Here is a 20,683-nt window from a genome sequence, read left to right as displayed (position 1 = left end):
TTTACCTTGAGCATCGGAAACCTGACCCCTAATCGGGTTGTCTGTCATTCGGTTCGGGGGATTCATGGCCGGTCGGCTGGTCTCTGGGTTGAATCTCTTGACCTTTGACCTCCACATGTCGTTGACCCTCCGCCAACGAGGATCCCCCGTCCTTATCACCGGATCACTTACCTTTACTCACCTGCCAGACGTCCGGTCAGCCCTTCGACCCGTCTGGACTTCTCGCCAGCTATCCGGTCAGCCTGTCGACCTAGCTGGACTTCGTGCCAAGAGTTCGGTCAGCCCGTCAACCCGCTTAGACTTCTCGCCAGCTATCTGGTCGGCCTGTTGACCTAGCTGAGCTTCCTGCCAGACATCTGGTCAGTCCGTCGACCTGTCTGGACTTCGTCTGCACACTCGATCAGAGTGTTAGACAACGACAAACCTAACTTAACATAATTTGTCATTTATCAAAACCTGAGTTAGACCGTTAGTGCTAACCACACCAACAATACTTTCTCTCTCCTCAATCTCTCTCATCACACTCTCTTTTCTCTTTTTTCTCATCACACTTTTGTTCTCATCACACTTTCTCTCTCCTCAATCTCTCTTGTCGCAGTCCTTCCTTTTTTTTCCTCATCATACTTTCTCTCTCCTCAATCTCTCCCATCACACTCACTATTCTCTTTTTTTTCTCATCACACTTTCTCTCTCATCATACTTTCTCTCTCACCATACTTTCTCTCTCCTCAATCTCTCTCATCACACTCTATCTCCTCATTTTTTCTCATTATATTTTCTCTTTCTTCATCCTCTCCAATCATACTTTCTCTCACATCATATTTTCTCTCTCATCTTCTCTCATCATCCCCTCTCCTATCACACTCTCTTTTCTCATTTTCTCTCATCACACTTTCTCTCTCTTCATTCTTTCTCATCACACTTTCTCTCTTATCATATTTTCTCTCTCATAATTCTCTTTCATCATATTTTTTTCTCTCGCATTCATCTTTCTCTCACATCTAATTTTTTCTTTTATTTTCTTTTAAGGGTAAAAAAGGAAATTTGGATTTATTTCGATAGAAAATATGCAACTAACCAAACATTACTTTTAAGAGTGATATTCATGTTCATACTCATTCCCATTCCATAATACAATGATTCTCATTTCGATTCTTATTCTTAGGAAAAAATCAAACGCCCTCTTAGTTCATTTATAACCCTAATTTAGATGTAATTATTTGAGGTCATTAAAGGAAATATATTATGAACAAGAGTAATTAAATAGTCAGAAGTGCTTAAAAAACAAAAAAGTAATAAAATAATCAGAATTTAAATTTTAATTAGAATAAATATTTTAAAATTTGATTTTTAAGTGTTTATAAACTATATTTTAGATTTATCCCATAGAAACTTTCCATATTAATTGATCCTCTCCGAAAGCTGAATCAACGGACGCTGGGCACGTGGCGCTCTCCGAGTCGCTGACGTAGATCTTCGACTAGTTGTACGAACCTCCGGCGAACCTGCACAGAAGTCGGGCCGGGAAGGGGTTCCAGGCGGCGACCCTTCGACGCTCAAGTCAGGTAAGCGAACGAAGAAGAAGTGGCTCCAAAAATTATAGAACACGTACCTTCGGCGAAGTATAAGGCTCCTTATATAGAGCGGTGAAAGAGCTCACGCACACCTACCGAGGCAAATACGTGTCCTTAGCCTATACCTCGGTATGCGTTTGTCAGAAAGCTTACCTGACACCATACTGCTACAGTCCAGGCACGTCTTCGATGGGACAGCAGAACACATTGTCGCCAGATTTGGAGTATGGCCTAGTCATAGAGCATGACAGCTGTCAGAAGATGTTCCTTGTCCTTCTCTCCCCGCTCCATGCCGGGGCGTCCGGCCGGCCGGCACTCACCTCACGTCTGGCCCTCCATATGCACTGGTATGCTTGGGAGATCCTCGGTAATGTGCTATGTGGGGACTGTTCGCAGTATGCCACCTTATGTCTTCGACCGAGCGTGCCATCCGCTCGGCCCTATGATCCTGTTCAGCGAGCGTCGGAACCCCGACTCCCGCCGAGACACCTTTTGCCATCAGTCAAACATCGGTCAGCCGGCCGGTCGGGCAGCCCCCCTTTTCCGGTCGGCCTACCGCTCCCACCTTTTCTCGATCGTCCGGTCGGTCCCTCCTTATCTGATCGACCACCTGGCCTTCTGACTTCCACGTGGCATTGACTCCTCGAAAAGGGGGTCCCCCGTTCTCACTGCCGGATCACTCGCCTCCCCCTCAAGTCTAGTCGAAGGAGGCGAAGTCCGACTGACTGGACTGCCTATCTGACTGAGTAACGGCCGCTATACTAGTCCGCTCGGCCTGGCTTAAGGATGCTCATCCGCTCGGCTCACACTCTTCGTTACACCCGTTCGACGATTTCTTGCCCGTGCCTTGTATTCCCTTGGAATCCATACCGAATCTTCTCCTTTACTGCCAAGCACGTGCACTGCGCGCAGTAAGGTGCGTTCATTAAATGTGACCCGTATCCTGCTGACACATGGCGATCTCGCTTTTGTCAGTGTATGGTGGTGGCGTTACCTCCGATGGGACAGCCGCTGTTTGAAATGAATGGTTTGATGATAGCTTCATTTTTTGCAACCTGAATCCAACGGCTAGGGCTATCAGAGGCCAACGCTATAAAGCTTTCGATTTCTTCTCTCCACCGCCTTCCTGCTCCATCGCATTTCGACGCACTGCTGCTTCCTTCTGCTCCGGCGACTCCGTTTCTCAGCTCTCCGACGACCTCACAACCCCTTTCGATCACCCTTTTACTCGTAAGCCCTTCCTTTCTTCACTTCCTCCTTCCTTTACGCTTTCTGTTAGCTGCCCGTGTTGTTCTGCCACCTTTCTTCCCTGCTTGATTTCCCTTTCTTTTTGTCCTGCATTTCTTTTTTATTTTCGCCCATGACTAGCACTTCCCAACCTACCGCCGGCGCTCCTAGTCTTTGGTACACGACCATGGAGAGCCGGTTTGATGAGGAGGACGCACTGCGCCTCGCTTGGACCTATGAACTCCCCGCCGACCACCACATAGTATTAGCCACACCCACCAACCGGCCTAATGAACCGCCGCCCGGCACCGTTCTCTTTTTCCGAGACCAATTTCTGGCCGGGCTACGATTTCCTCCACATCGATTCTTCTTATAAGTGTGCAACTACTTCCGCATCCCGCTCGGCCAGCTAGTTCTGAACTCCATTAGGCTGCTGAGCGGGGTGGTAATTCTCTTTAAACTGAACGGCATCCCCTTGGACCCCAAAATTTTCCACTACTTCTACTATCCTAAGCAAGCCGAGTGGGGTACCTTCGTTTTCCAATCTAGGATAGGTTTTGTTCTTTTCGATAATATGCCGACCTCCAACAAACACTGGAAGTAGTATTTTTTCTATATGCGTTTCCCCGAGCCACCGGCTTTCTGTATCAAATGGCAGACGGCGATGCCAGCACAACTGGAGCTCGGCAAGTTTAGGGGCGATCCGGCCTATCTTCATGCAGCCGACCAGCTGGTCGGCCAACGCTACCACATCGACAAGCTGCTCCTTCCGGGAGTGTTGTATATATTCGGCTTGTCCCTAGTCCCAGCCGACTTGCCTTGCAGCATGAGTAAGTGCTCTTATCGTCCTCTTTCTTTTGTTTTAACTGATTTATTCTTTGCTTCTGCAGCCGAAGTCATGTGGCGCGTCAAGGCTACCGAGCGGCTAAAGTTGAGAGCCGCTGAGATTGAGGCGGCGAAGAATAAGGAGGTCGTCGAACGGGGATTGGTCCTGGCTGGCTCAGCAGCTGGAGGGGGTGAGGGGACTCAGATGGTCCCCGAAGCTGTAACCGCTTCTGTCTCTCTAGACGAGGCTGGAGGCGATATCGTGTCCTCTGCTCAAGCCGAGGTAGAGGGCCACTCGGCAGATGAGGTTCCTCTAGCGACTCGGAAACGCAGATGGCAAGAGCAAGCCTCTCAGCCGACCCCATCCGATGAGCAGTGTTCTGAGCGAGGTGATGATGCTCCCTTGATCTCCGGAGCGGTTTCCACGGAGAGCACCCCTACGTCGCTCGGCTCCCCCCGGGCTGTTTCCGAGGTGCCGCCTACTAGTCCTCCTCGGACCCTGCGTCGCCTAAGACGATTGGGCGACCATCCTTCCACAATTGGTGAGCCGTCTGGCACAGCAACTGCGCCCCACGATGATCCGAGCGGCCCGCGGTTGATAAAAACTGTTCTGCGATTTCCGTCGGAGGAATATTTATTGGCTGCCGATCGGCCAGCGGTTCCCGAACAGCAAATCACCCTTACAGGTCCTCTGGCCAAAGCTTGGGAGGACGCTCGGCTTCGCATCGCTCTTATGACCCCCAGCCAACTAGGAGACAGCAATTTGCAGCAGACGACTGGGGTATATTCTTTATCTTGTTGGCTAATTTGGTTTAGCTTCTAACTTGATCACATCCGTTCACAGAACTGGGTGGAGCAGATCTCCATCAGCAACCGCATGGCCGAGTTGGAGGACGAGCTGAAAAAGCTCAAAGCTTCGAATGAAAGCAGAGGACAATCCACGACTGCTTTGGAGAAGGCCAAGAAGCTCTTGGAAGCCGAGCGGAATAGATCCTCTGACTTGGCAGGTGAAGTAACTCGGCTCAACACCCTGGTCAAGCAACGCGATAAAGAAATAAAGCTCGCGACCACCCGGAAGCTCAAGGCCATCGAAGATATGGACTTGATGAAGGTGGAAAACCGTGGGCTAGAATAGCGCGTGAAGGACTTGGGCGCCTTGCTGGCCACTGAACGAGAGAGCCGCTCGGCTGACCAGGCAAAATCTGAAGGGGCTTTGAAAGATCTTCAAGTTGCCCTTGACGCTTCCCAAGTCACGCTCAAAGAATATCAAGATGGGGAGCCCGGTCGGTCGGCGGAAGTGCGCAAAGCCTTCGTCCGCTCGGATGAATTTGGCGAAAAGTTCAGCGACAAGCTGTCCTTAACTTTTGAAGAGGCGATCAAAGTGGCAGTCGAATATCTGAAGACCAAGGGCCACATACCCACCGAGCTGTCGATCCCCCCCCCCCCTGAAGATCTGGTGGTCATGATGGGCTCCATCCCTGATTCTCTCTTTAATTTTGATGATAGTGCATGAAGGGTTTATGAACTTTCTTTAAGTGTTTGATTTCTTTTGTAAGCTGGCCGTTCGGGGCGAATACTATTATAAATTTTGTCTTTCCTCTATTTGGCGCAAATGAATTCTCTTCTGTTGTTATTTGTTTATTCGACTAGCATCCAATCTTTAACTTTTGCCTCGGTCCTAATTTTCTTGCGCCAAGTATATTTTATAAGGGATCCGCTCGGCCACACACACGTTGCCTTTATTCTAGCCTTATTGGCAGGCCCGATCATGGGTCGGCCTTTACAGCCGAGGATCACGTAGAACATTACCCGTCCGGCGGCGTTACAGACTCTGGTTGCCCGCCTCTTAACGTAGATCTTTACCGTTTGAGCTCGACGACCTGCCGATCGAAAGGTTTATAGACGCCGACGCGTCTCTCAATTTTTAACGTCGGAGCTCGACGGTCTTCCGCTCGGAGAGTTTATAGACGCCGGCTCGTCTCTCGATTTTTAACGTCGGAGCTCGACGGTCTTTCGCTCGGAGAGTTTATAGACGCCGGCTCGTCTCTCGATTTTTAACGTCAGAGCTCGACGGTCTTCCGCTCGGTGGGTTTATAGACGCCGGCTCGTCTCTCGATTTTTAACGTCGGAGCTCGTCCGCCGCGGGTTTATGAACACCGCACGTCTCGATTTTTAACGCTGAGCTCGGCGGTCTTCGGCGGGTTTATAGACGCCGGCTCGTCTCTCGATTTTTAACGTCGGAGCTCGATGGTCTTCCGCTCGGAGAGTTTATAAAGGCCGGCTCGTCTCTCGATTTTTAACGTTGGAGCTCAACGGTCTTCCGCTCGGTGGGTTTATAGACGCCGGCTCGTCTCTCGATTTTTAATGTCGGAGCTCGACGGTCTTCCGCTCGGCGGGTTTATAGACGCCGGCTTGTCTCTCGATTTTTAATGTCAGAGCTCTACGGTCTTCCGCTCGGCGGGTTTATAGACGCCGGCTCGTCTCTCGATTTTTAACGTCGGAGCTCGACGGTCTTCCGCTCGGCGGGTTTATAGACGCCGGCTCGTCTCTCGATTTTTAACGTCGGAGCTCGACGGCCTTTAAGGCTAACTTGACACAGCCGTTCGGCGAAGCTATTTGCCATCCTTCAATTATTTTGGCTTCCTGCATTATAGGTACATGGGCAACCGAAACGTATACGAAATTACATCAGCGCACCTCTTACCCAGCTCGGTACGGCTGAAGATGATTCGCGCTCCATGGCCGATCCAGCTGCCGCCCGTCTTCGTCTTCCAAATAATAAGCGCCCGAGCGGAGCTTTTCGATGATTTTGAAGGGGCCCGCCCAAGGAGCTTCTAGCTTGCCGACGTCGCCGACCGACTTCACTTTCTTCCAGACAAGGTCGCCGACCTGGAATGACTGGGGATGACGCGCCGGTTGTAATTTTGCTTCATCCGTTGTCGGTATGCCATCAGCCGGACGGACGCCTTGGCTCGCTCCTCATCAACCAAATCTAGCTCCATGTTCCTCCGCTCGGCGTTGCCATCATCATAATTCTGGATCCAGGCGGACTCGACGCCGATTTCAACAGGAATCACCGCTTCGCCGCCATACACCAGATGGAAAGGCGTGACGCCTGTTCATTCCTTTGGGGTTGTTCGGATGGCCCACAGAACGCCCGGCACTTCATCCACCCAACTTCCTCCCAGATGGTCGAGTCGAGCGCGCAAAATGCGAAGAATTTCCCGATTGGCTACTTCAGCTTGACCATTGCTTTGGGGGTACGCCACGGACGTGAAGTGCTATTCGATGCCATAGCTTTTGCACCAATCTTCGAGCAACTTTCCTGTGAATTGCCGCCCGTTGTCGGAAACAAGTTGGCGAGGGATGCCGAACCGGCAGATGATATGTTGCCAGATAAATTTCTTGACCATCTGCTCGGTGATCTTGGCTAGCGGCTCGGCCTCCACCCACTTGGAAAAATAATCAACCGCCACCAATAAAAATTTCCGCTGTCCGGTCGCTATAGGAAACGGACCCACAATATCCATTCCCCATTGGTCGAACGGACAAGACACAGTAGCTGCCTTCATTTCTTTCGCCGGTCGGTGAGAGAAATTATGATACCTTTGACAAGAAAGGCACATCACGACTGTCCGAGCGGCGTCTGCTTGTAAAGTTGGCCAGAAGTATCTGGCCAGCAGGATTTTCTTAGCCAACGATCGTCCGCCTGGATGCCCTCCGCAGGGTCCTTGATGCACTTCTTGGAGGATGTACGCCGCGTCTTCCGAGCTCACTCATTTCAACAGTGGGCGAGAGAAAGCCTTCTTGTATAATTGGTCTCCAATGAGCGTGAACCGACCGGCTCTCCTCCTTAGTAGCTAGGCCTCATCCTGATCGGACGGTGTAGCACCCGAGCGGAGAAACTCCATGATGGGTGTCTGCCAGTCGCTCAGAAACGAGAGGCCCTCCATCCAGTCGACATGAGCCACCAGCGAAACTTGTTCAATTGGCTGCTGGATGGCGACCGACGTTATTGAACTTGCGAGCTTGGCTAACTCATCGGCCGCTTGGTTTTCCGCTCGGGGTATCTTCTGGATAATGACTTCTCTGAAATTGGCTTTGAGCTTTTCGAAGGCTTCGGCGTAAAGTTTGAGCCGAGCATTGTTAATCTCAAAAGTACCAGAAAGTTGCTGAGCGGCCAACTGAGAATCTGAATGTATAGTTACCCGTCCGGCTCCCACATGTCGGGCTACCTGTAAACCGACTATAAGGGCCTCATATTCTGCCTCATTATTTGTAGCTCTATAATCCAGCCGAATGGATAGATGCATCTTTTCTCCTTGGGGGGAGAGCAGCAGTACTCCAATCCCGCTTCCGAGCCGAGTGGACGATCCGTCCACAAATATCTTCCACATGGCTTCGGGTTCTGGCCTTTGTACTTCGGTGACAAAATCCGCCAAGGACTGCACCTTTATCGCCGAACGGGGCTGGTATTGAATGTCAAATTCGCTCAACTCTGTTGTCCATTTGATGAGCCGCCCGGACGCTTCGGGATTCAACAACACTCTTCCCAATGGGATATTCGTCCAGACGATGATAGTATGAGCCAAGAAATAAGGGCGGAGGCGCCGAGCGGCGAGGACCAATTCGAAAGCCAGTTTCTCGAGCCCAGTGTAGCGAGATTCAGCATCTTTTAAAATATGGCTCAGAAAATATACAGGCTCCTCTCCACTCGCCCTTACTAATGCCGAGCCGACTACTTGCTCGGTCGAAGATAGGTAGATACAAAGCGGCTCACTTGCAGCTGGCTTGGCTAGCACAGGTAGAGAGTTCAAGTATGCCTTCAGATCTTCGAACGCCCGATCGCATTCTTCATCCCAGTGAAACTTAGTGGCTTTGCGCAAGATTTTGAAAAAAGGCAGGCTCCGGTCGGCGGTCTTTGAGATGAATCTGGACAATGCTGTTATCCGACCGGTCAAGCGCTGCACTTCCCTCAGATTTCTTGGAGACGACATATCTTGTAGAGCTTTCACCTTGCTGGGATTTGCTTCGATACCCCGCTTGGTCACTATGTAACCCAAGAAACGCCCTCCTTTTGCTCCGAACAGACACTTCTGAGGGTTTAGCTTGACTCCATATTTCCGTAGTGTTCGGAAAGTTTCCTCCATGTCTCCGAAGAGATCGGCCGCTCGGACGGACTTGATGAGAATGTCATCCACGTATACTTCCAGATTTCGCCCGATCTGCTCCTTGAACACTTTGTTCATCAGACGCTGATATGTGGCTCCCGCGTTCTTCAATCCGAACGACATCACATTATAGCAATAGGTGCCGTCGGCTGTAACGAAGCTAACTTTTACTTGATCTTCACGGGCGAGCGGCACTTGATGATAGCCTTGGTAAGCGTCGAGCATACATATCAGCTTGCAGCCAGCTGTGGAGTCCACCAGTTGATCGATCCGAGGCAGAGGATAAAAGTCTTTCGGGCAAGCTTTGTTGAGATCCCGAAAATCTATGCACACTCTCCACTTGTTGCCCGGCTTGGAGACTAATACTACGTTCGCCAGTCAGCTCGGGAACTGAACCTCGCGTATATGGCCGGCCTCCAAAAGCTCCTCGACTTCCGCCCGGATGATGGCATTCTGTTCGCCGCTGAAATCCCTTTTTCTCTGCTTTACCGGCCGAGCGTCCGGTCGGACATGTAGCTCGTGCTGCGCTATACTCGGCGAATTCTGGGCAGCTCATGCGTCGACCAGACGAAGACATCACAGTTTCTCTGGAGGCATCTGATCACTTCCTGTTTCTGGCTTGCCTCCAGGTCGGACGCAACGAACGTTGTGGCCTCCGATCAGGTCAGATGAATCTGCACTTCCTCTTTTTCTTCATAAACTAAAGAGGGAGGTTTTTCAGTTATAGCGTTCACCTCGATCCGTGGCGACTTCCGAGCGGAATTGGCTTAAGCTCGGACCATCTCGACGTAGCATCGCCGAGCCGCTAGTTGATCTCCTCGTACTTCTCCCACTTTGTCTTCAACTGGAAACTTGATTTTCTGGTGGAAGGTGGAGACAGCCGCTCGGAACTCGCTGAGCGCCGGTCGTCCCAAAATGACGTTGTATGACGAGGGAGAGTCGACCACCACGAAGTATGTTGTCCGCATCCTCCTGAGCGGCTCCTCTCCCAGTGAGATAGCCAGCCGGATTTGTCCGACCGACAGGACTTCATTGCCCGTAAACCCGTAGAGGGGGGTTGTCATGGGCAGCAGTTCGGCTCGATCAATTTGTAGTTGATCGAAGGCCTTTTTGAATATGATATTGACCGAGCTTCCTGTGTCAATAAAAACGCGGTGAATAGTGTAGTTGGCTATTATCGCTTTGATGAGCAGAGCGTCGTCGTGGGGCACTTCAACTCCTTCCAAGTCCCCGGGCCCGAAACTGATTTCGGGTCCGTTCGCCCGCTCTTGGCTGCAGCCAACTACATGGATCTGGAGTTGCCGAACGCTCGCCTTCCTTGCTCGGTTAGAGTCACCTCCGGTCGGCCCGCCAGCTATAATGTTGATCTCGCCTCGGGAAGTATTACTTCTATTTTCTTCTTCCCGAGCGGACGGTCGGGGCCGCTCCCTAGACATCCGGGGATTCTCACGCCTAGGAGTGTGGTGTCGCTCGGGAGTCGGCTATTGTCGCCTGTCGACTATCGTCCGATCGGCTTCACTAGGCCTCTGTCGCCTGTCAACTGATGGCGATCGACGGCCGCCACTCCGGGGGATGGGGTGGGCGATTAGAGGAAGGCTCCGGCAATCTCTGGTGTTATGTGTGTCCGTCCGGTGGAAGGAGCAAAATATCGGGGTCCATTTCTTCTTTGGCTTGGGTCGTGCGGCATCAACCTCTTGCACGTGGGACCTCACATGGGGGGAGCGGATTGCTTCAGCCCTTGGTCCTCTTGGCGGCTGATGAGCAGTATGCGGCTTCCGCTCGGCAGGGGGAGCCCGCTCGGTTGGAGTTTCCTTTCTTCATGCCGCTTGGGCTTCCTCCACGTTGATGCACTCGTTGGCTCGGTGTAGCATATGGTCGTAATCTCAGGGTGGCTTCCGAATGAGCGAACGGAAGAAATCCCCGTCCACAAGGTCCTGTGTGAAGGCATTCATCATGGTCTCCGAGGTGACTGTAGGAATGTCCATGGCCACCCTATTGAACCGCTGGATGTAAGCTCGAAGCGATTCGCGGGTTTCTTGTTTGATGGCAAACAGACTAACACTACTCTTCTGATAGCGCCGACTGCTTGCAAAATGGTGAAGGAAGGCCGTTCGGAAGTCTTTGAAACTTGAGATAGATCCGTCCGGCAGTCTCCGAAACCACCGTTGGGTCGATCCCGAGAGGGTGGTAAGAAAAACCCGACACTTTACTCCATCTGTATATTGGTGGAGAGTAGCCGTGTTATCGAACTTACCCAAATGATCATCCGGGTCGGTGGTTCCATTGTATTCACCGATCGCCGAGGCAACATAGTGCTTTGGCAGAGGGTCTTGTAGAATAGCCTCTAAGAATTGACGGTTGATCCGTTCGGGAGAGACGTCCGCTGGGGGGACTTTGCCTTTTCTATTGTCTCGTCTTGGTACTTCATCTGAGGATGATCCTCGATCACGATTAACTGCTGCGGCTTCAGGAGTGCGGAATAGAGCCCGATGGAATGGAACTGTGGCTGGGGGTACTTCCGCTTGGCCACCAGATGCTGATGTTGCTTGCTGCTCAGGCCGCTCGGCTGGTGCCTTCTATTTTTGTTCCAAAAGCTTGGCGGCCCTCAACTCGATCAGAGTGTCGAGTTCCCCCGTGGAAAGCGTCACCGTGTGCTGTCGTCCAGCTTCGTCCATTGCTTCCGTTCGGATGCAGGAGCGTTCCCACAGACGGCGCCAAATTGATCTTGTCCGAAAGCTGAATCAACGGACGCTGGGCACGTGGCGCTCTCCGAGTCGCTGACGTAGATCTTCGACTAGTCGTACGAACCTCCGGCGAACCTGCACAGAAGTCGGGCCAGGAAGGGGTTCCCGGCGGCGACCCTCCAACGCTCAAGTCAGGTAAGCGAACGAAGAAGAAGTGGCTCCAAAAATTATAGAACGCATACCTTCGGCGAAGTATAAGGCTCCTTATATAGAGCGGTGAAAGAGCTCACGCACACCTACCGAGGTAAATACGTGTCCTTAGCCCATACCTCGGTATGCATTTGTCAGAAAGCTTACATGACACCATACTGCTACAGTCCAGGCACGTCTTCGATGGGACAGCAGAATACCTTGTCGCCAGATTTGGAGTATGGCCTAGTCATAGAGCATGACAGCTGTCAGAAGATATTCCTTGTCCTTCTCTCCCCGCTCCATGTCGGGGCGTCCGGCCGGCCGGCACTCACCTCGCGTCTGGCCCTCCATATGCACTGGTATGCTTGGGAGATCCTCGGTAATGTGCTATGTGGGGACTGTTCGCAGTATGCCACCTTATGTCTTCGACCGAGCATGTCATCCGCTCGGCCCTATGATCCTGTTCAGCGAGCGTCGGAACCCCGACTCCCGCCGGGACACCTTTTGCCATCAGTCAGACACCGGTCGGCCGGCCTTTCGGTCGGCCCCCCTTTTCCGGTTGGCCTACCGCTCCCACCTTTTCTCGATTGTCCGGTCGGTCCCTCCTTATCCGATCGGCCACCTAACCTTCTAACTTCCATGTGACGTTGACTCCTCGAAAAAGGGGTCCTCATTCTCACCGCCGGATCATTAATATACAAACTGTAATGATCTAATATTCCACTAGCAAGAATTAAAGGTATGGTCAGTCTTGCAAATTGATTCAGCCGTAGGCAGTGCTCCAGAATCGCTTAACGGTGCCTCGATCGAGGATTCGAAGCACCGCTTCGTTGGTGGTGCACCTCGGCGTCTTGAACTGGCTAACCGCCGCGCCGTTACCGACGTAGTGCTCCATTATCTCCCGGAACGTCCCGGCGGCGACTACCCTGAGCTCCAGCGGGCCGATCGACCTCGTCCGCCTCGACACCACGTACCCCTGGTCCGCGAAGGCCGCGTCCATGGCGGCGCAGCACTCCTTCAACACCCCCTCCGCCGCCTCCCCCTTCAGCTCCCAGTAGACCACGTAGTGCCCGGAGCACTCCCCCCCGGCGACGACGTCGGCGTAGCTCGTGAAGTCCACCAGCTCCGCCCCCGATTCCGACAGCAACCCCGCCGCCGTCTCCACCGCCTGCTGCAGGTCCGTGTTCTTGTCGATGTTAACCGTCAAGATGAGATTTTTACGGTAGACGAAAGCCAGCCGCGGCGCGCGCTTGTAGAATCCGGTGACCTCCACCACATCCCCCAGTCGGTAACGGTACAGTCCGGTGAAGGTGGTGAGGACGATCTCGTACTTCCGCCCGACCACCACGCCGGCGAGCGGCACCGGTTGCTCTGCCTCCAAAATTCCATTTTTATCCCGTTCGTCGAGCAGGGGAATGAACTCGAAGTATGCGAAGGTGGGCACCACCGTAAAGGTCACTTTTTCCGGCGGGTTCTTCGGCTCCAAGTTCGCTCCGATCCAGCTCTCACTGGAGCCGTAGCCGGCGGAGACCAGCGGCACCGCCTCGCCGCTGGCGTAGTGCCTCAGCTTCTTCGTGTACGGAATCATCGAGCCGGTCATGATGGCGGGCACGTACTTGGCACTGGGCCACAGCTCCGGGATCAATCCGAACCACCCCAATTCCTTCAACTTCTCACATTTCTTCTTAATTTCCGACGCGAGAACCGGCTCCGGCCGCCGGAGATGCTCCGCGACAGCCTTCCTCATCTCCGGCGAGGTGATATTGGCGCTTAGCTTCCCCTGTTCAATGTCGGAGCAGAGGTCCTCCCACTTGGCTTCAAAGGCGGCAAAGGCTTGCACGATGCAGTAGGCGAAGGTGGAGGAGACGCACTCGACGTCGTGGAGGAGGAGAAGGCCCAGGAGGAGGTGACAGTAGAGGGACTGCTGGTAGTCGCCGCCGGCGATCACTTCGTAGGGGCTGCAGATGAAGCCTTTGGTGGTTCTCTGCTTTGTCCTGAACTCCTCGCTGGCGAAGTAGTGGCTCGTCAGTGTTCCGGCCAGGATGCCGCCGCCCGGAGTACGAAATTGCTTGCTGCTGTAGAAAAACGCCAAGATTCTACCTCCGGCCTTGGTCGGGAAAATCCTACAAGAATAATTTCTTTTTTAAAAAAAAAATAAACGTTCAACAATTAATTACTTCAAAATTCGATCTGCGAGTTAAGATCAAGAACACCTGGATATGTGAGCAGCTGCCAATCTTGTGATCTGGAGAGTAGATTGAAAGTTGAAGCGTGTGAAGGGCACGTACTTTGGCCGGCAATCGGTAGTTCCTGAGCTGCAAATGATCAAAATTGGTTAGTTAAATATATACAATTGAAAATTTAAACTAATGAAGAATAATTTTACATCTAATTACAACAATTAAAGAACGCACTAGAATAGTTTGAGACGAGAAGGAGAGAAAGATGGTTTTTTTAGGGCTTATTATAAGGGATAATTTTGTCATTAAACAACTAAACGAATTACGTGAGCGAGAGCATGGTGATGGGGTCGGCCGTGAGCAGTGGGGAGGCGTCGCCGCCTGCGATTCGTCGGATGTACGGCTCGAAGTCCGCGTGCGAAGCCAGCGGAACAGCGGAGGCGAAAAGCGCCTCGAGCTCGGCGGCGCCCATCCCGGCGAGGCCGTCCGCCGCGCCGCCGAGCCACCGCCGAAGGTACTCCGTCCCGAGGTTGGCCTCCAGGATGCGGCGCAGCGTCTCCGCCTGCACTCCACCGGCATTCTGCGCCACCTCCTCGAACCAGCCCAGGACGGCCGCGCCGTCTGCGTCCTCGGTCGGAAAATCCCGCCACGCGTCGCCGCCGGCCATGAATGAAACAGGGGAAGGAAGGGAGGAAGGAAGGAAGGAGCAAGCGACAGGGTTCGCATCAATGGAAGCCGACGAAATCAATGCTTATTTATAGTGGAACAGACGTGATCCCATCGGAGTCAGACGGAGCCCGGGCAATCAGTAGTGATGTTGACAAGGGGTGACGGAGCTCTCCAAAGTTATTATTGAGAATAACTGACGAGGGGTGATGACGAAGGGGGTGATACACGGTCCTGCGCATAGTCAGATAAGCACCCTGCATGTTAGGGACCAAGAACCAGGGAAAAAGTCCTCGGAGCAGACCCTACGACGCTCAAGTCAGGTATATTTTTTCTAGAAAAACAGTAAAACGCAGAAGGAACAAAATAGAAGACAGATGCGAAAAATTAGTGAGTATACCTGCGTAAGGGAGAGGACCCCCTTTTTATATGACAGTGTGTACTTCTGGCTTTTGACAAGTATCAGAGAATGTCGGATGTCAGATCTTATCTGGCGGTGGGTGACGCGTGGCGTCCTCTTATAGGTTGGCGGAAGGTTCTGCTAGCAGCGAGTCACAGACCTTTAGAATATACCCTGACATACAGCAGCTATTCTCTGACAGGTGGTTACGATTCTCTGACTCAGTTGTCGTTTTTGCTGATCGGGCATGAACAAAAGAACACTTGACAACCAGCAATCGCCGAGCCTGACCTGGATATATCTGAGTAGTCCGCCATATCCTGGCCGGGTGTATCAAGTTCTTATATGTAGGTCTGCTTGAGAACACCCGACTGGTAGAGATAGTCCCCGATCTTCCTTCACTGTTTCTTATGCTAGTAGAGATATTTCCTGATCTTCTTTCACTGTTCTTTATGCTAATAGTCTGAACTCCCGATCTGGACATCCCGGTTGAGCAATCGGTCTGAATCCCCAATCTGGACATCCCGATAGAGCAGTCGATCTGAATTCCGGATCTGTACATCCCGACCGAGCATTAACTGGTTAGCGACTTCTAACAGTTACAGTCATTCTGTTGAGTGATACGCCCCTCGACCTCTGACTGCCATGTCCCCTAAACTTCTGACTAACACGCTCCCTTGACTTCTGACTGCCACGTCCCCTAGACTTTTGACTACAACGTCCTCTTGATCGGACCCTACCGTTATGCGCCGTATCAAGAGGGAAGAAGACAACGTAATTATTGATTGTACGACAGATGGTTGGCCACAAGACTCATCCTCAATCTGAACCGTCGCTGAGGGAAGAGATAGATCACGGTGCCTCGATCTGATCGACGATCACGAGAGTGGCGCTGAACTGCAATCTTTATTGTTTCCACTGGAGCTCCGGCGACGGAAAGAAGGAAAGAGAGGGCGATTTAGGTGAACAACTGCTGTCACGGAATAATTTTCTATTATTGAAAACAAAGTCTTTTTGAACGCGATCTCGGAGGAGGGTTGCCATTTAAAACTCAAGATATTTTCATGGGGCGGTATAGTGGTTAAGATGTAGATTTGTTAAATAAGATCTTAGGATCAAAATTCTGCATATTTAAGTATGTCTTTTGATCATGTCCCAGAATCGAGGCGATGGATGCTGGGGATGTGCCGTTCATGTTGACCGTTGGTGGACTTCTCGTCAGTGAAATCTGCAACCATAGCAACGTCAGTGCCTAGCCAGAGAGAGGTTCCCCGGTGATGGCCCTCCGACGCTCAAGTCAACCACCGGCGATGTAGAATAAACGAGGAAGCAAAATGGCAGGGTAACTGTAGCTACAGTAGAGATTATGCATACCTCCGTCGAAGCTTGGGGTCTTTGTATAGGACTCTCAGGAAGCGGGCTCACGCTTCTCGAGTCGTGTACGCTCCTCAAAACATACCTTGAAAAGACATTTCAGAAAAGTGCCCCTGACACCATACCTTAACGACCCGAGTATATCTCTGACAAGACAGCGGAAGCTTTTATCGTACGATCTTCTACATGACCATGCCACCAAGCATGTCTTCTGTCGGCGGCACGGGTTCTCAGAAGGATATCCTCTGATCCTCCTTTTGTCGGTTACAGACCGAGCGGAAGAGCTGCTTGGCCAACCATCGGCCGTCCGGGCGATCCTGTCCTCGGGCCGAGTGGCCTGGCCGCTCGGCCAACATCCCACGGTCTGAGCTTCATTCTGCATAACAACGGAGCTGTGTCTGAATGTAGTCTACTCGATCGTCACTATTTTGCCGATGTGAGTCCGAGCGGGTCAGCCACTCGGCGCATACCTTGTCTGTTTGATCGCCGGAAGCTCGATACATGATCGAGTTGTGCTAACATCTGTTTCATGTAGGCTCGGTGATTCCTCCCGGTCGGGTAAGGGGGTTGCCCGATCGAATGATAATATCAATATCGGGGTGTTGACCAGCTTGACTTTGACCTCCACCATATCATTGACCACCTTGCTGACCTGGCCCCTCCTCATCACCGAATCACATGCCTTCCCCTCAAGTCTAATCGAAGGAAGTTGCAAGTCCAACTGATTGGACAAGCTAGTCTGGAGATCGGTTGGCCGATCGGTCGTGGTGCTGGTTGGACCTCGGCTGGTCCGCCCGAGGGTGCAGATAGTCCTGAGATTGCTCTTTGAGGCCGATCGGTACTTCACAAATTCGCACTTTGAGAAATTTGTAGTTTCTATCCTTGGCTGAGAGCGGTCCACGCTGATGTCATCCAAATCCCTTCGGAATTCATGTAAATCATCCCCATTAAAGCCGAGCACGCGCCCACGCCGGTACATGGCATTCATTAAATGCTGCCCTGTAGGCGTGCGCTACGTGCCACTGCCACCACCACTGCATGCCCGAAGCGACAGATATTGATGTGACGTTTAGCAATTTAAATTCGACGGCTGGATTTATTCTCCGACTTCCGTGACCTAGATCGAACGACTCCGGCCGGCCGAGCCCGAACTTTATAAAAGTCGTAGCCCCGACTTCTTCTTCTTACTTACGTTTTCTACGAAGGTTGTCGATGAGTTCCTGTGCAATCAGTGCTCCAGCGACGCTCCGCTCCTATTTGCGGTGGCATTTCCTTCTTCTGTAAGCTCTCCCATTCCTTCCCCTTTCCAATCGCTCGCAGCGCTTTTCATTCCCCGCAGTTTCCCTAGTGTTCGTTTTGCCTTTCCTGCTTACTACTCCGTTAAACTTCCGTTGAACCTCCTGTTTTTCATTTTTCAACAATGGCGAGCTCTTCTCGGCCGTCCGACCCCACTCCTGGTCTATGGTATACCACCATGGAGACCAGGTTTGACGGGGCGACACTGAGATCCTCTAAAACGCTTTTGAAATCCCCCTTGACCATAAAATCATTTTGGTCTCTTTGTCTAACTGGCCCAATGATCCGTCGATCGACACAATATGTCTGTTCAGAGACCAATTTATGGTCGATCTCCGCTTCCCAATCCATCCTTTCATCCTTGAAATTTGCAACTACTTCTGCATTCCTCTCCCCCAACTAGTACCAAATTCTTTTCGTCTGCTGTGCGGCGTTGTTATTCTGTTCCGTCTGCATGACATCCCTTTGACCCCTCAAGTCTTTCATTATTTCTACTACCCCAAGCAGTCCGAGCTGGGGACCCATCTCTTTTAGTCTCGGGTCGGGCTAGTATTTTTTGATAAGATGCCTTCTTCCAATAAACATTGGAAGGAGTATTTTTTTTCTTTCTGCAACTTCCCGAACGGTCGAGCTTCCGGACGCACTGGCAGGTCGGACCATCCCCTCCGCCAAATCTGAAGAAGTATAGGAGCCGACCGGATTATCTTCATGCAGCGAACATGCTAGCCGGTCAGAAATACGACATCCACAAGCTATTGCTAGAGGGTGTTATGTATATCTTCGGACTGAGTCCGATCCGCACGAGACTCCCGAGCTGCTTAGGTATGGGATTTCTTACCCTTCTCCCTAGAATCTAACTGATTTCTACTCTTCTTTTGCAGCTGAAATCATGATGCAAGCACGTGCAGCCGGTCTGACCAAGGTCAAGGATGCTAAAATCGAGGCAGCTGCAGCAAAGGAGATGTCAAGCCTCGGCTTGACGCCAGTCAACTCCCAAGAAGGCACGCTGGCGGAGAGCGAGGGGGCGCCTACTGTGGGTGAGGGTGACACCGGCCAGCATAGTGGTGGCGGGTGATCCACTCCCTTCTGGAGCGCAACCTGCCGCCCAGACCGATGGCTTGGGATCTTCAGGCGATGGCGAGCCGCTCATCAGGAGCAAGAGATGCCGCATGACCACTCCTTCCCGATCCACCACCTCGACCGTGAGACCCTCCGAGCGAGGGGGTACATTATCTCCCGAGGCCATCTCTGGAAGAGTGGAGGTCACTTCATCCGATCGGACACCCTCCTTGGCCGATCTGCCTATGGAGCCTATCACTGCGCCACCGATCACGTCTCTATCTCCATCTCGAACCCAACAGAGGCCGCTGTGGTCTAGGATCGATCCAACGTCGACTGCTGCTCCTTTCGGTCTGGCGATTTCCTCCTCATCGGACCCGAGTGGCCGACGATCGGTGACCACGACCCTCAACCTACCAACGGAGGACTACCTCGATCAGTGCGCACGCCTGACTATCCCCGAGCATAAGATCCTGATCCGCGAGCCACTCGTTGATATTTGAGAAGAAGCGAGGGCTCGAGCGACAACGATGTCGCCAGGAGCGCTCGGGAACAACCATTTGCAGATGTCCATTGGGGTACATATTTTAATCACTTTATAATTTACCTCCGATCGGCGCTTAACATTTGCCTTTTCATCTGCAGTACTGGGTGGAGAGAGTGGTCATGTGCCAACGACTCACTCTTGTAGAGGATAAGCTGAAGAAGCTCAAGATCTTAAGTGAAGCCTCTTCCTCTCAGGGGCCATCGGTGTTGGTTGCTACTCGGAAAACCTAGAGGTTCCACTGTACAAAAATTTTGTACAAAGGTCTGAACCTTTTCCTAGCTACCATGTGTTCTTTTAAATTAAATTTTGGATCGCCTGCGGAACTTAACACGTTTGATCCAAAACTTAATCTATTCGTTCTTTTAGGTTTTGACTTGGGTCTCCTGCGGAACTTAACACGTTTGATCCAAATCACCTTAAGTTATTAATTCCATTAAATATTAATTTCCATAATTGGTTCCCAATACTAACGTGGCGAGGCACATGGCCTTCTTGGATATGGGAGCAACCACCACCGACTAGACAAAACCTTTTATAGAAAGCTTATATTTAATTTCCTAAAATAACTTTAGGTTAACCGAAAAGAACAATCAAATCACAAGGAAAAATAAAACAAAAGAACACAACATCGAAAAAACATATTCGAAATACTAGAACGTAAGCCTCTTGTATTTGGTATTATTTCCATAAATAACTAGTATGATGCGGAAAAAGGAAAAACTACTAGTTATACCTTCTAGAAAGACCTCTTGATCTTCTATCGTATTCCTCTTCTAACCTCGGACGTTGTGTGGGCAACGATCTTCTGAGATGAGAAACCACCAACCATCTTCTTCTCCTCCTAGCTAGGTTCGGCCACAAAAGAAGAAGCTTCACCAAGGAAGAAAATCAAAACACTAACCAAGCTCCAAGAGATGCTAGCTTTCTCTCCTTCTTCTTCTTCTTCTCCAAGTAGTATCCGGCCACCACAAGAGCTCCAAGGGAGAGAGAGAGGTTCGGCCACCACAAGAGGAAGAGAGGGAGAGGATGGCCGGCCACACCAAGGAACAAAAGAGGGAGAGAAATAATAGAGGTTGTCCCCCATGAAGGCACCCTCACCCCTTCTTTTATATTCCTTGGCCTAGGCAAATTAGGAAATTTAATTACAATAAAATTTCCTCAATTTCCTTGACATGATTTAATTGAGAAAAATAAAAAAAAATTTCCCAATTGAAATCTTATGGCCGGCCACATCAATGAAGAACAAATTGGACAAGTTTCAATCAACAATTAAAACTTCCTAATTTGTTTCTGGAAATTTTAAAAAATAAAATTTCTCTTCAAAATCTCTTCATGGTTGATAAAAGGAAATTTCTATAATTTTAATTTTACAACACGTGAATAATTTTTAAAGAGAAAATAAAATATCTCACCAATCTACAAATAAGGAAAGAGATCTAATCTCTTTCTTTAATCTTTTGTAGATCTTTTACAAGAGAGATATTTTAA

At 51.0% G+C, this 20,683-nt stretch overlaps 1 protein-coding gene across 1 annotated transcript; it reads right to left on the bottom strand.

Moving 5' to 3' along the window:
• Window positions 1–12,429: 12,429 nt before the first annotated feature.
• LOC122050744 (indole-3-acetic acid-amido synthetase GH3.10-like) lies at window positions 12,430–14,520 on the bottom strand. The gene is made up of 3 exons (XM_042611626.1): window positions 14,180–14,520; window positions 13,887–13,988; window positions 12,430–13,796 (listed from the first exon to the last, which is right to left on the bottom strand). The coding sequence occupies exons 1-3, from the start codon at window positions 14,518–14,520 to the stop codon at window positions 12,437–12,439; spliced, it is 1,803 nt and encodes a 600-aa protein (XP_042467560.1). The 3' UTR covers window positions 12,430–12,436.
• Window positions 14,521–20,683: the final 6,163 nt, after the last annotated feature.

This window comes from Zingiber officinale, chromosome 3A (assembly GCF_018446385.1).
Source record: "Zingiber officinale cultivar Zhangliang chromosome 3A, Zo_v1.1, whole genome shotgun sequence".
NCBI classification, from domain to species: Eukaryota; Viridiplantae; Streptophyta; class Magnoliopsida; order Zingiberales; family Zingiberaceae; genus Zingiber; species Zingiber officinale.
Note: the sequence above shows the minus strand (reverse complement) of the source record. Positions and strands in the feature narration are given on the sequence as shown.

Bases quoted from the DNA above. Each gene is read 5' to 3' on its own strand.
- LOC122050744 (XM_042611626.1), bottom strand. From the start codon at position 14,520: ATGGCCGGCGGCGACGCGTGGCGGGATTTTCCGACCGAGGACGCAGAC. The intron at 13,989-14,179 runs GTAATTCGTTTA...GATCATTTGCAG, and splicing joins ATCACCATGCTCTCGCTCAC to CTCAGGAACTACCGATTGCC. The intron at 13,797-13,886 runs GTGTTCTTGATC...TTATTCTTGTAG, and splicing joins GCAGCTGCTCACATATCCAG to GATTTTCCCGACCAAGGCCG.